The sequence below is a fragment of the Babylonia areolata genome, chromosome 4 (assembly GCF_041734735.1).
Source record: "Babylonia areolata isolate BAREFJ2019XMU chromosome 4, ASM4173473v1, whole genome shotgun sequence".
NCBI lineage: Eukaryota > Metazoa > Mollusca > Gastropoda > Neogastropoda > Buccinidae > Babylonia > Babylonia areolata.
Window position 1 is genome coordinate 52,553,539 of NC_134879.1, and position 14,631 is coordinate 52,568,169.

The window sequence follows — 14,631 nt, forward strand, 5'->3', positions numbered from 1 at the left end:
TGCAAGGTCCAGAGACAGAGAAAGAACGGCGGCCAACAGTCGAGAGTTTGAATCTGGGTATGCGTAAATGGAGTGGATCCGAAGCTGATCGTAGTGAGCGAGATGGAGTGTAGAGGTGAAGGCAGCCACTAACTGTATGTAGTATAGAACTGACCAATGGCGTAGTTCGGTCAACGTAGGCATTCAGTCACGTGTAACTGTCAAAAAGTTTGAACCAAGCAATGCAACTGGCTCCCCTGGACACCTTAGGGTAAGGGGTGAGCCCTTCTGCAGCAGCGCTACGCTGTTGTGGAGCATTCAAAACATTGTTACATTTCGTTGTCATCTGGATACCACCTAGGGACGAGAGGAGAGCCCCCCTGAACACAAAGATGGCAGTTTCTACACCACGCCACGTCTCATTTCATCATCCTTCCGCGTTCACGGCCTGTGCAACTCCACCCTTCACCCTCACACACACACAAACTGAGTTTTACGCACATGACCGTTTTTATCAGTCCGTGAGGGTCTGGTTTCGAATCCCGCTCTCGCCCTTTCTCCCAAGTTTGACTGGAAAATCGAACTGAGCATCTAGTCGCTCGGATGAGATGATAAACCGAGGTCTCGTGGGCAGCACGCACTAGGCGCACTGAAAAAGAACCCATGGCAATGAGAGTGATGTCCTCTGGCAAAATTCTGTAGAAGAAATCCACTGATAGATACACAAATATATATGTATATATATGCATGCTCTCAATGCCTGACTATGCGTGTTGGGACATGCTGCTTGTCAGGCATCAGATGCCTAGCAGATGTGGTGTAGCGTATATTATGGATTTGTCCGAACGCAGTGACGCCTCCTTGAGAAACTGAACTGAAATCGACCGTCTTCAAACCATCAGTTAAAAACAACCATACCCCAGTCTTTGGAAAGTAAAACAGCAGAGGGCGATACGGGGCGATTCGTCTCCAAAGAGACGGGCTACGCTACATTACAGTACACAGAGTACTTACAGTACACAGCGTACTTACATTACAGTACACAGCACACTCACATTACAGTACACAGTGCACTCACCATCTGGACACATCCGGGGTTAGCGGAGAGCCCTTTTGCAGCGCTATGCTGTAGTGCAGCACTACAGTACACAGTGCACTCACATTACATTACACAGCACACTCACATTACAGTACACAGTGCACTCACATTACAGTACACAGCGCACTCACCATCTGGACACCGCCGGAGGGAGCGGAAAGCCCTTCTGCAGCGCTATGCTGTAGTGCAGCACTACAGTACACAGTGCACTCACATTACAGTACACGGCACACTCACATTACAGTACACAGTGCACTCACATTACAGTGCACAGCGCACTCACCATCTGGACACCGCCGGGGTGAGCGGAGAGCCCTTCTGCAGCGCTATGCTGTAGCGCAGCACTACAGTACACAGTGCACTCACAGAACATTACACAGCACACTCACATTACAGTACACAGCGCACTCACCATCTGGACACCGCCGGGGTAAGCGGAGAACCCTTCTGCAGCGCTATGCTGTAGTGCAGCGGCAGGAAAGTCTCCTTGAGGATCCTCAGGTCGCAGCGCCGCTGCACCGTCAGCCTCAGACTGCCCAGGTTGCCGACGTAGGCGTAGTGCCCCTGGCCTGCCATGGCCACGTGCTCCTCCCTGCCGTCAATCATCTGGGGGGAGGAGCTCTGTGTCAGCCGCTGCATCTGGTCGCTGATGGCCCGGAAGTCGGAGCGGTTGGAGACCTTTGGGGAAAAGAAAAAAAAAACAATTGATACGGGTTGTTTACGGGATGCGTATTCCTGAGCACTTCGGAAAGATCATGGAGAATGGTTATTACGTAGTGATCGATATGTTTGGACGTACATAATCAGGCATTCATACTGCGCGTGGCGTGTACGAATGAAGTTGGTGCATGAAATACATTCACAAATGAATAGAGATGAACGTCCACGTCCACATACATACACATCTGCCGGTACATCACACACACACACACACACACACACACAAATGCCTACATACGTTTAAACACATGGATACATATTTGCCGAGAAATTAACATGTAAACGTTCGTTCACTGACACATGAGCTAACACAAAACCGGTCCTTCTGTCATTTATGAAGCTTCTTTTGAGCTCCTTTTCTTTAATAAAAAGAAAAGGAATAGATAATATATATATATATATATATATATATATATATATATATATATACTGCACTCGTTTGCAGAAATGTTGAGGTATATCCTGCTCTCTGAACGACGAATGAAACTAACCCTTGATTACTGCTATCAAGTACGTCTCGTCAGTGAAGGCTGTCATCTCGCAATGATAAAACAGACCTTGCGGGTCAGGATGTCATGATCATTCTTGATTTAGACATCTTCTTCGGCTTGTGTTACTCATGTTTAGCAAAATAAAAAAAATGTTACCACTTAAGAGAACATAAAAAGGACTTAAATGTGCTTCTTCGTACGTGGGCTGCCACTCCCACGTTCGCTCGTACACACGGACGGGCTTTTACGTGTATGACCGTTTTTACCCCCGCCATGTCGTTTTCAGTTTCTCAAGGAGGCGTCACTGCGTTCGGACAAATCCATATACGCTACCTCACATGCTGCCTGACAGCAGCATAACCCAACAGCGCTTAGTCAGGCCTTGACTGCGTGCTTTTATATTCGTGTACCAATCAGAGTAGATTTCTTTTTACATAATTTTGCCAGAGGACAATACTCTCGTTGCCGTGGGTTTGTTTTTCAGTGCGCCAAGTGCGAGCTACACAGAGGACCCTTGTTTACCGTCTCATCCGAAAGACTAGACGCTCAGTTTCTTCTTTTTCTTCGTTCGTGGGCTGCAACTCCCATGTTCACTCGTGTGTGCACGAGTGGGGTTTTTACGTGTATGACCTTTTTTACCCCGCCATGTAGGCAACCATACTCCGTTTTCGGGGGGGTGCATGCTGGGTATGTTCTTGTTTCCATAACCCACCGAACGCTGACATTGATAACGTGCGTATTTTGATCTTCTGCTTACATATACACACGAAGGAGGTTCAGGCACTAGCAGGTCTGCACATATGTTGACCTGGGAGATCGGGAAAATCTCCACCCTTTACCCACCAGGCGCCGTTTCCGAGATTCGAACCCGGAACCCTCAGACTGAAAGTCCAACGCTTTAACCACTCGGCTATTGCGCCCGTCAGACGCTCAGTTTGATTTTCCAGTCAAACTTTGGAGAAAGGACGAGAGCGGGATTAGAACCCACACCCTCACGGACTCTCTTTAGTGGCAGCTGAGCGTCTTCAATCTGCCACCTTCCTCCATGTAGTAGCATGTCACACTGACAGACGTCTCACTTCAGCACGGTTGAGCGGTGAAGGGGTTAAAAGCCACACCTCAAAGATGTCGGCCCAGATGGTGCCGGGCACGGTGCCGAACTGGTAGACCCCCCCGTCGATCATCTGCTGCAGGGTGGTGAAGGGGGGCGAGGAGGTGGCCACGGCCAGGGAGGCCGTCAGGTTGCCGCTGTAGATGGCCGCCACCACCACGCAGAACAGCCACCACGCTGACACGAACAGGCGGGAGCTGCCCGTGCTGGGGTTCCACACGCCGCCTGCAATGACCGTGACAGTGACAATGACAGTGAAGATGACAGGGACAATCACAGTGACGATGACGATAACAGGACAGTGACGATCACAGTGACAATGACAGTGACGATCACAGTGACAATGACAGTGACGATCACAGTGACGATGACAGTGACGATGACTATGACCGTGACAATGGCAGTGGCGGTGACAGTGGCGGTGACAATCATAGTTTCAATGACAGTGACGATCACAGTAACAATGACAGTGACAATGACAGTGACGATCACAATGAACAGTGACGATGACAGTGACGATCACAATGACAATCACAGTGACAATGACAGTCATAGTGACAATCTCAGTGACGATGACAGTGACAATAACAGTGAAGATGACAGTTATAATGACAGTGACAATGACAATCACAGTGAAGATGACAGTGACAAATGACAGTGGTAATGACAACGACAGCACAGTGACGATGACAAAAATGGCAATGACAGTGACAGGACAGTGACGATGACAATACAAGTGACAATGACAGTGGCAATGGCAATGTATGGTAGTCAGTCGTGTCTCCGACTGTGACCATCAGAACAGCAGAGAAGGCAACTGTTGTCCCGAATATATGGGCTAGACTTTGATTGTAGTACAGAGTGTCTTGCCCCACGATAGATGCCCACTCTCTCGACCACGAGGGTTTTCGGACAGTCGGCGTTGGGATGGTTCCCAAAGGCCAACGTGGCCCTAAGGCTGCAGCACTAAGAGCCAGTGCAATTTTGCCTCCTAGTTTGAGAGTCACAGTCCTTCACAAAAAGACTAAGTTGAAAATGATTTCCCATTGCAAAGGAGAAACCATTGATAATGCAGCTCTCACTTTGCTGTTGGCCCAAATGTAATCGAATGTCAATCTATCATATAAGCTGAATGTTGGGCCTAGACAATGACAAATGTTTATTGAGGGTAGAATGGATAAACTGTAAGCTACTTTGCAAACATATCACACACGCATTTTCATGTAAACGCAAAATATATGACATAAAATAGATAAATAAATGACAAAACAAATCAAATAAATGATAATAAATAGATTGTATGAATTAACGGACACATCAATAAATTATCACAAAATAACTACCACACGAAACACTTCAAACACACACGTGTGTGTGCACATAAGCGTCATCCACATAGACTCAAACACACAAGCAGACATAGAAACGACATATTAAAACATACAAACGCAAACTTATACTGCGCCTTTTGCCCTGCTCACGCAATGTTAAAGAACAAGCAAAAATCAGGTTATTGCCGACTTACTACAATCTCATCATATGGATTGAGTTTGCAAGAACTAATTATATTTTTTGTATTGGATAGTTTTGGTACGCTTTTTTTTTGAATGATACTACTGCAGATTTATTTCTTACGATAGTCGGGAATTTCATTCCACTTTACCTCCAGAGTAAGAGACGACATGAAAAGGTCAGCTCTATGGAGAGGGGTAAAAATGGCACTGTTGCTCGTGGAGGGTTGGGGTGCAGTGTATGTTCATGGTGAGTCAATTCAGTTCAACTCGATTCAAATGACCCACTGTCTGCTTCAAACATTTAAAACAGAAAATTATTCTTTAGGCTCATTCAAATGCTCGTCAACAGATAAGAACAAGAGAGGCAAGGCCTTCAAGACTCACTTGTGATAAATTAAGTCCCCTAGCATTAATTACAGAGTAATTTCCCTTTTTTACTATCTGCACCAAAACGTTTGCAAAATAAATAAAAATTTCATGCTTAGCAAAAGAAGTTCCTGTTTGAACAAAAAATGATAATAATGACTACTCTTGTTGTTGTGTCAGAATAAGAGGTCAGAGTGCCAAGTTTAGAGAATACAAAAAATATAAATATAACAGTAAATGCAGTTAGCATATAATTAGGCTTCTTTTTTTATTTTTTTGTGCCCATCCCAGAGGTGCAATATTGTTTTTAAACAAGATGACTGGAAAGAACTGAATTTTTCCTATTTTTATGCCAAATTTGGTGTCAACTGACAAAATATTTGCAGAGAAAATGTCAATGTTAAAGTTTACCACAGACACACGGACACACACACACACACACACACACACACACACAGAGAGACAACCGAACACCGGGTTAAAGCATAGACTCACTTTGTTTACACAAGTGAGTCAAAAAGAAAATGGTAGAGCAAAGTTTGAACCTGGCGTCTGCAACAGAGTCGAGCTCCACTGCCGTGGGGTGGTCAAAAAGGAATCTTGTTGATCTTCCGTATTAGAGCAGTAGGGCGTTTGTCACCAAGTCCATTGAGACTGAGGAGTTCAGCATCTTTCTGGTGTTGAGATTTGCCAAAAGTCTTGATAAGAGTATTCTTCAATGTGTTGTACTTGTCATCAGTTGGTGGGTTGATGAGAATTGACTTATATCGTTTTTGAATGGTCTAATAAAAGTCATTTTTTAACTTTTTTTTTTCTTTCTCATAATTCCTTGTCTGGACAATGGCTTTGCGTTCCAATTCCATTAGTTTTCGATCAGAGCTTACAGATGTATGGTTTCCTGTTGCATTGGTGCAGAATGTTTCAGCCTCTCTTTCTTTTTCTCATGGGTTTTGTGAACACGTATGTATGTACCTATCTATATAATCATATTGCGGGAGGGAAGGGGGAGGGGGGCGGCAATGCGAGCGTGAGCGCGAGTGTGTGTTCAAAGTATACCGTATGACAATACAGACAAACATGACACAGCATGACTGGAAGAACCTCTTAATGTCTTCACGTCTTCATATCAACAGTAATATACACGGTAGTCATGTGACGGGATGTTTTCACTGGTGAAGATTGACAATTTTTTTTACGTATCATGTAACACAAAACAGGAATAGGGGTTTGGGGCAAATTAACGCGGTGAAGGAATGGGATATGGCGTGTGAGAGAGAAAAAAAAAGGGGGGGTATGGCGCGAGCGAGCGCGCGCGCGCGTGTGTGTGTGTTTGTCTGTGTCTGTCTGTGTGCCTGGTTGTCTGTGTGTCTTTGTGTGTGTGAAACTGACATAACACAAACTCCGTGACCTGTTTGTGAACGATGGGTTGTTGTTGTTTTTTTATAATAAATTTATTTTTACATTCGTTTTATTTTTTTTGTTTGATTTTTGTTGGTTTTTTGTTTGTTTGTTTGTCTCTTTTTAAATAGATACGTGTAATGCATATGACAAAAAGAGTGACAGTAAGAACAAACAGAACATGATTCGTTAATTCAATGGGTACAAAAACTACACAACACGTGTAACATTAAAAAAAAAAAAAAAAAGGTGGGGGAGCTGGCGGGGGGAGTTGTTGTTGTTGTTGTTTTTTTTTAAACGTTCATGGATGAAGGGAACAAAGCTTTCAATTCAATTCATGTTGTTTAGAGCCCAGCCGACCGTTTAGGCCATCTCAGGGCTGTTACCACGTTTCAACAAAAAAATCTTCTCAAAACTGTAAATAAAATATCTTATTAAAATTTTTGTTTGTTTGTTTACAGCCCAGCCAGCCACTTAGGCCATCTCAGGGCTGTGACCACAACAAATCTTTACAGTATGCCTTTTTTTAAAAACATGCAATTAAAAATATCTAAATCTAAATATCTAAATCTAAATATCTAAACAAAGCTTTAACCCTCCGCCGACTCGCCTTGTGCCAACAGAGAGCCGAAGAAGTACTGCACTGTGTCCATGAGGCCCATGGTGGTGTCGCCATGACCCCCCAGCAGCACGTTGGCCGACACCACGCCCAGCACGTGACCAAAGGTGGTGGCCAGCAGGAAGGACGCCCCTATACACCCCAGTACCTGTACGCAGCACACAGCGCACACCTTACACCCCAGTACCTGTACGCAGCACACAGCGCACACCTTACACCCCAGTACCTGTACACAGCACACACCTTACACCCCAGTACCTGCACACAGCACACATCTTACACCCCAGTACCTGTACACAGCACACACCTTACACCCCAGTACCTGCACACAGCACACATCTTACACCCCAGTACCTGTATACAGCACACAGCTTACACCCAGTACCTGTACACAGCACACACCTTACACCCCAGTACCTGTACACAGCACACACCTTACACCCCAGTACCTGTACACAGCACACACCTTACACCCCAGTACCTGTACACAGCACACAGCACACACCTTACACCCCAGTACCTGTACACAGCACGCAGCACACACCTTACACCCCAGTACCTGTACACAGCACACACCTTACACCCCAGTACCTGTACACAGCACACACCTTACACCCCAGTACCTGTACACAGCACACACCTTACACCCCAGTACCTGTACACAGCACACACCTTACACCCCAGTACCTGTACACAGTACATACCTTACACCCAGTACCTGTACACAGCACACACCTAACACACAGTACCTGTACGCAGCACACAGCACACACACCTTACACCCAGTACCTGTACGCAGCAAACAGCACACACCTTACACCCCAGTACCTGTACACAGTACACAGCACACACCTTACACCCCAGTACCTGTACGCAGCACACACCTTACACCCCAGTACCTGTACACAGCATACAGCACACACCTTACACCCCAGTACCTGTACACAGCACACAGCACACACCTTACACCCCAGTACCTGTACGCAGCACACACCTTACACCCCAGTACCTGTACACAGCACACACCTTACACCCCAGTACCTGTACGCAGCACACACCTTACACCCCAGTACCTGTACACAGTACACACACCTTACACCCCAGTACCTGTACACAGCACACACCTTACACCCCAGTACCTGTACACAGCACACACCTTACACCTGGAAATGGACGTACAGGTGCGTGCACACACACACACACACACACACACACACACACACACACACACACACCCTGAGTGATTTCTTAGACGCTGGACATGAAGACGAAATGACAAACCGAGATACCGCATATAGCATGCACTTAGCGCACGTAAAAGAACCCACGGAAACAAGACAGTTGTTCCCCGGCAAAATTCTATAGAAAAAGAAAATCTTTTCGATAACAAAGCAAATAACACGTGAAGGGAGAAACAAATAGGTGGCGCTGTGCTGTGGCGACGTGCTCTCCCTGGTGGTAAAAAGCAGCCTGAATTTCACAAAGTGAAATATGTTGTGACAGACGCAAAACATAAACTTCATCCATTGATCAATCCAACCTTTTTCCCCCTCCAGCCCCTCACCCTCCTCTCGAGGCAACACAGACACCCCTTGTACAAACACAGCACACAGACAACCAACTGAATAAGTAGTAGAAGAAGACGAAAAAGAAGAAGAAGAAAAAGAAGAAAGATTATGACTACCACGACAACTACAAGCCCCACTGCTATTACTGCTTCTACGGATATTACTGGGATAACTAAGCCACCAACACAACTGTTGCTTCTGCAACTGCCGTCATCACTTGGCTACCACTCGGACTGGTGTTACTTCAACAACTACCACTGCCTTTGCTACTACTGCTACAGTTTCTTCTTCTTCTGTGTTCGTGAGCTGCAACTCACACGTTCACTCGTATGTACATTAGTGGGCTTTTTACGTGTATGACCTTTTACCCCGCCATATAGGCAGCCATACTCCGCTTTCGGGCGGGGGGAGGGGGGTGTATGCTGGGTATGTTCTTGTTTCCATAACCCACCGAACAGCTGACACATATTACAGGATCTTTAACGTGCGTATTTATCTTCTGCTTGCATATACACACGAAGGGGGTTCAGGCACTGGCAGATCTGCAGGAGATCGTAAAAATCACCACCCTTTACCCACCAGGCGCCGTCGCCGTGATTCGAACCCGGAACCCTCAGATTGAAAGTCCAACACTTTAACCACTCGGCTATCGTGCCCGTCACTTCTACAGCTGTTACTGGTGTTACTTCTACAACTACTACTGCCTTTGCTACTACTTCTACAGCTTCTCCCGCTGCTGCTATTTCAACTACAGTATTACTATGCTACCACTGCTGCTGCTACTACAACTATTACAATTACTATGCTACCACTGCTGCTGCTGCTGCTACATCTATTACAATTACTATGCTACCACTACTGCTGCTGCTACTACATCTATTACAATTACTATGCTACCACTACTGCTGCTGCTACTACACCTATTACAATTATCATGCAACCACTGCTGCTGCCGCTACTACAACTATTACAACTACTATACTACCACTACTCTGCTGCTACTACAACTGTTACAATTACTATGCTACCACTGCTGCCGTTGTTGCTGCTGCTACTGTCACTTACTATTTGACGAATGCAGTAGCTGCCATTACCACAACTGTGTATATTACTGCTGATGTTGTTAAAGCTGGTGGTGGTGATGATGCCGATGACGATGACGAGGATGACACTCTGCTGACTGACCTCACAACTAACACGTCTGATGTAGGTGTTCAACGGACGACGACGACGATGATGATGATGATGGTGATGATGATGATGATGATGGTGATGATGATAATGATGATGATGATGCTGATGATGGTGATGATGATGATGATGATGATGGTGATAATGATGATGATGGTGATGATGATGATGATGATGATGGTGATGATGATAATGATGATGATGATGCTGATGATAATGATGATGATGGTGATGATGATGATGATGATGGTGATGATGATAATGATGATGATGATGCTGATGATGGTGATGATGATAATGATGATGATGGTGATGATGGTGATGATGATGATGATGACAAGGACTGACCTCATAGCTGAAGGGCTTGATGTAGGTGGTCAGCCTGTGGGTCTCATCCTGGCCAGGTGGCTTGAAGAGCACACCTGTGTAGTCCAGGTAGAAGGGGGTGGTGAAGTCCACCACTGCCGCCCGCCGCTCGTTCACCGCCAGGGGGGCCACCACCATCTGCACCTCCTGGTGAGTGAGTGAATGATTGACTGACTGATTGATTGGTATGGACCATCTGCACTTCCTGGTGATTGATTGATTGATTGACTGATATAGACCATCTGCACTTCCTGGTGAGTGAGTGAGTGAGTGGTTGACTGATTGGTTGGTATGGACCATCTGCACTCCCTGGTGATTGTGATTGATTGATTGACTGATTGATATGGACCATCTGCACCTCCTGGTTAGTGAGTGAATGATTGACTGGTTGATTGATTGATATGGACCATCTGCACCTCCTGGTTAGTGAGTGAATGATTGACTGGTTGATTGATTGATGTGGACCATCTGCACCTCCTAATGGAGTGACTGATTGATTGATATGGACCATCTGCACCTCCTGGTTAGTGAGTGAATGATTGACTGGTTGATTGATTGATATGGACCATCTGCACCTCCTGGTGATTGTGATTGATTGATTGATATGGACCATCTGCACCTCCTGGTGGAGTGATTGGTTGATTGATTTATTGATTGATATGGACCATCAGCACCTGGTGATTGATTTACTGATTGATATGGATTATCTACTCATCCTGGTGTAGTGATTGACTGATTGATTGACTGGTATGGACTTAAATAGCGCCTATCTTAACACAGAGACCAAGCTGGAAGCGATTTTCAAACACCGTTTTTATTGGCATTGAAGCCACAGATTTTATCAGTCTGAATCTGGCCAAAAGGAAGGAGAGAGAAAGAGAGAGAAGAGAGATCTATACATCAGTGTTTAGAGTCATTATTTACAAAACACACTGCCTGCCTCGGCAGAGTCGACTGACAGGCGCAATAGCCGAGTGGTTAAAGCGTTGGACTGTCAATCTGAGGGTCCCGGGTTCGAATCACGGTGACGGCGCCTGGTGGGTAAAGGGTGGAGATTTTTACGATCTCCCAGGTCAACATATGTGCAGACCTGCTAGTGCCTGAACCCCCTTCGTGTGTATATGCAAGCAGAACATCAAATGCGCACGTTAAAGATCCCGTAATCCATGTCAGCGTTCGGTGGGTTATGGAAACAAGAACATACCCAGCATGCACACCCCCGAAAACGGAGTATGGCTGCCTACATGGCGGGGTAAAAACGGTCATACACGTAAAAGCCCACTCGTGTGCATACGAGTGAACGCAGAAGAAGAAGAAGAAGACTGACAGCTGCTTTTAGGTGCTCATCATTCTTTTCCTGTGTCATTCAGTCAGGCTTCAGTCGCGCGCGCGCGCACGCACACGCACACACAGATACGCACGCATATACAGGCAGGCACGCACGCACACGCACACACATACACACACACATACACGCAAACTCACACACACTTAATCCACTATCTCACTTGCAGTCACACATTTCAACCTTTTCAAACCCTTTTATGTTTTGCCGTTAGAATCTAAACACTGATATATTGATATCTCTCTCTCTTTCTCTCTCTCTCCTTCCTTTTGGCTAGTTCAGACTGATAAAATCTCTGGTTTTAATGCCAATAAAAGATGGTTTGAAACATGCACATTGATACAGCTCCCTGTCCTACGCTTTTGGTTCGGCCACTGACGGGCGCACTAGCCGAGTGGTTGAAGCGTTGGACTTTCAATCTGAGGGTCCCGGGGTCGAATCTCGGTAAAGGGTGGAGATTCTGCCGATCTCCCAGGTCAACATTTATGCAGACCTGCTAGTGCCTGAATCCCCTTCGTGTGTATATGCAAGCAGAAGATCAACATGAATACGCACGTTAAAAATCCTGTAATTCACGTCAGCGTTTGGTGGGTTATGGAAACAAGAACATACCCAGCATGCACACTCCCGAAAACGGAGTATGGCTGCCTACATGGCGGGGTAAAAACGGTCATACACGTAAAAGCCCACTCGCTTACATACGAGTGAACGTGGGAGTTGCAGCCCACGAACGAAAGAAGAAGAAGAAGAGAAGGTTCGGCTGTTGATGATGAAAGTGTCAGTCCCTCCTCTTCCTTTCTTGCGATCAACTCTCTTGTTTTGTGGGGTTTTTTTTCTTTCCACTATGAGAAACAAACAGCGGTGTTTTGATTTCGTTTTCACCCCCTCTTCCAATCTGCAGTTCTTGACAGCCAAATCCACTTTCTTTTTCAACTCTCAACCCTCCCCCACACACAGACACACAATCTACTTGTGCGCAGGTAAGGCATCTACCGCTTTTTTTTCAATTTCTTCAGCAGATGTGGTGTAGAGTATGGGATCAATCCGTAGGCTCTGACACCTCCTTGATACTGAAAGCAAACTGCGATACGACTTACATGGAAATGGGCGTTAACGTGTGTTCAGTTTGCAGTACCTTACAGGTACCCAACGCTCAGCTCATATCACAGACTGACATAAGCTTACAGTTGGGCCAACAGCAAAGTGAGAGCTGTAGTCGTTTCTCCATTGCAATGGGGAAGTCATTTACAGCTAAGTCTATTATGAAGGACTATGACTCAAACTAGGAGGCAACACTGCACTGGCTTTTGGTGCTGCAGGCCCGGGGGCTAGCTGGCCCTTTGGGAACCATCCCAACGCCGACTGTCCTAAAAGTAAAACCTTTCGGCCGAGAATGCGGATGTAACTTGGGCAAGACACTCTCCACAAAAATCGGAACTCTGGCCCAGACAGTCAGGACAACAGCTGCTTCCATTGCTGTTCTGATGGTCATAGTCGGACACGACTGATTAAAAAAAAAAAAAGGTGCACCGCACAGGTACACCTGGACTCAGTGAACTCACTTTGTCTTTGAGCATCCTGACCAGCCCTGTCCAGTTCCCGTTCTTTATGCTGCCGTACTGTCCGTCCTCAGGCACCAACACTTCATACCTGTCACAAACATCGTTGTGATGGTTCCGTTATTGCCGCACGACTGCCGCGTCAGCCTCTCCCCCCCCCCCCCCCCTCCTCCCTCTCTCTCTCTTCCCTTTCTCCTCTCCCTTCCCCCTTCTCTCTCTCTTTTCCCCCCTGTCTCTTTCCCCCCTCTCTCTTTCTTTTCCCTCTCTCTCACTCTCTCTCTCTTTTCCCTCTCTCTCTTCCCCCTCTCTCTCTTCCTCCCCCTCTCTCTCTCTCTCTCTCTCTCTCTCTCTTACCCCCCTCTCTCCCGCCCCTCTCTCTCTCTCGTCCCCGTTCCACTGTTCCCTTTGACATGGGCAGATGGCCCAGTTCAGTGAACTATTTGTCTTGTCCTTCTCTCTCTCTCTCTGGATTTATTTTCACAAGGCACTGAAGTTTCGATTTATTGCTCTTCCTCTAAGGACTGGTGGTAGACTGCTCTCATCGCAAGTGCCAATGGCCTGCACATGACTGAGCTATTCGTGCCACCTCCCCTTTCTCTTCCTCCTTCCACTTCTTTCTTTCTCTCTTTCCATCTTCTTTTTTTCCGCAGAATGATTTAATTCCCTGGCCTGTCCCCCTCTATGTCTATTCACGTTTCTAGTTTCATACGTCACACTGTCCCCGACACAAACAATACAGATCAGACAGGCTTTGCTACATCCATCCAAAATCTACTGCTTCTTTCTTTCTTTCTTTCTTTCTTTTCCGTGGAGTGATTCCATTTCCTGGTCTATGCATCTCTGTACCCCTTCACGTTACTAATTTCATGCGATAGTCCCTGACACATAGGGTACAAATCAGACCGGCTTTGCTACATCCGTCCCAAATCTACAGCTTCTCTCTTCCTCTCTTTCCTCCTCCGTTTTTTCTTCTTTTTTTTTCTTCCCCGTAGCGTGATTCCATTTCCTGGTCTATCCTATCCCTCTCTGTGTCTCTTCACGTATCTAGTTTCACACGTCACACAGTCCCCGACACATAGGATACAGATCAGACAGGCGTTGTTCCTTCCGTCCATTCTGTGTTCAGACAGAGGGCCAGGCCATCCATTCTGTGTTCAGAGGGGCAGGCCGTCCATTCTGTGTTCAGACAGGCCAGGCCATCCATTCTGTGTTCAGACAGAGGGCCAGGCCGTCCATTCTGTGTTCAGACAGAGGGCCAGGCCATCCATTCTGTGTTCAGACAGGCCAGGCCATCCATTCTGTGTT

At 46.3% G+C, this 14,631-nt stretch overlaps 1 protein-coding gene across 1 annotated transcript in view; it reads right to left on the reverse strand.

Moving 5' to 3' along the window:
- Window positions 1–14,631, reverse strand: part of LOC143281489 (uncharacterized) — a 42,148-nt gene that overhangs the window by 1,614 nt on the left and 25,903 nt on the right. The window contains exons 8-12 of the mRNA XM_076586699.1: window positions 13,330–13,417; window positions 10,405–10,569; window positions 7,289–7,445; window positions 3,408–3,625; window positions 1,491–1,756 (exon numbers count right to left, since the gene is read on the reverse strand). Coding sequence (XP_076442814.1) covers window positions 1,491–1,756; window positions 3,408–3,625; window positions 7,289–7,445; window positions 10,405–10,569; window positions 13,330–13,417 — 894 coding nt within the window. The remainder of the gene's footprint in view (window positions 1–1,490; window positions 1,757–3,407; window positions 3,626–7,288; window positions 7,446–10,404; window positions 10,570–13,329; window positions 13,418–14,631) is intronic.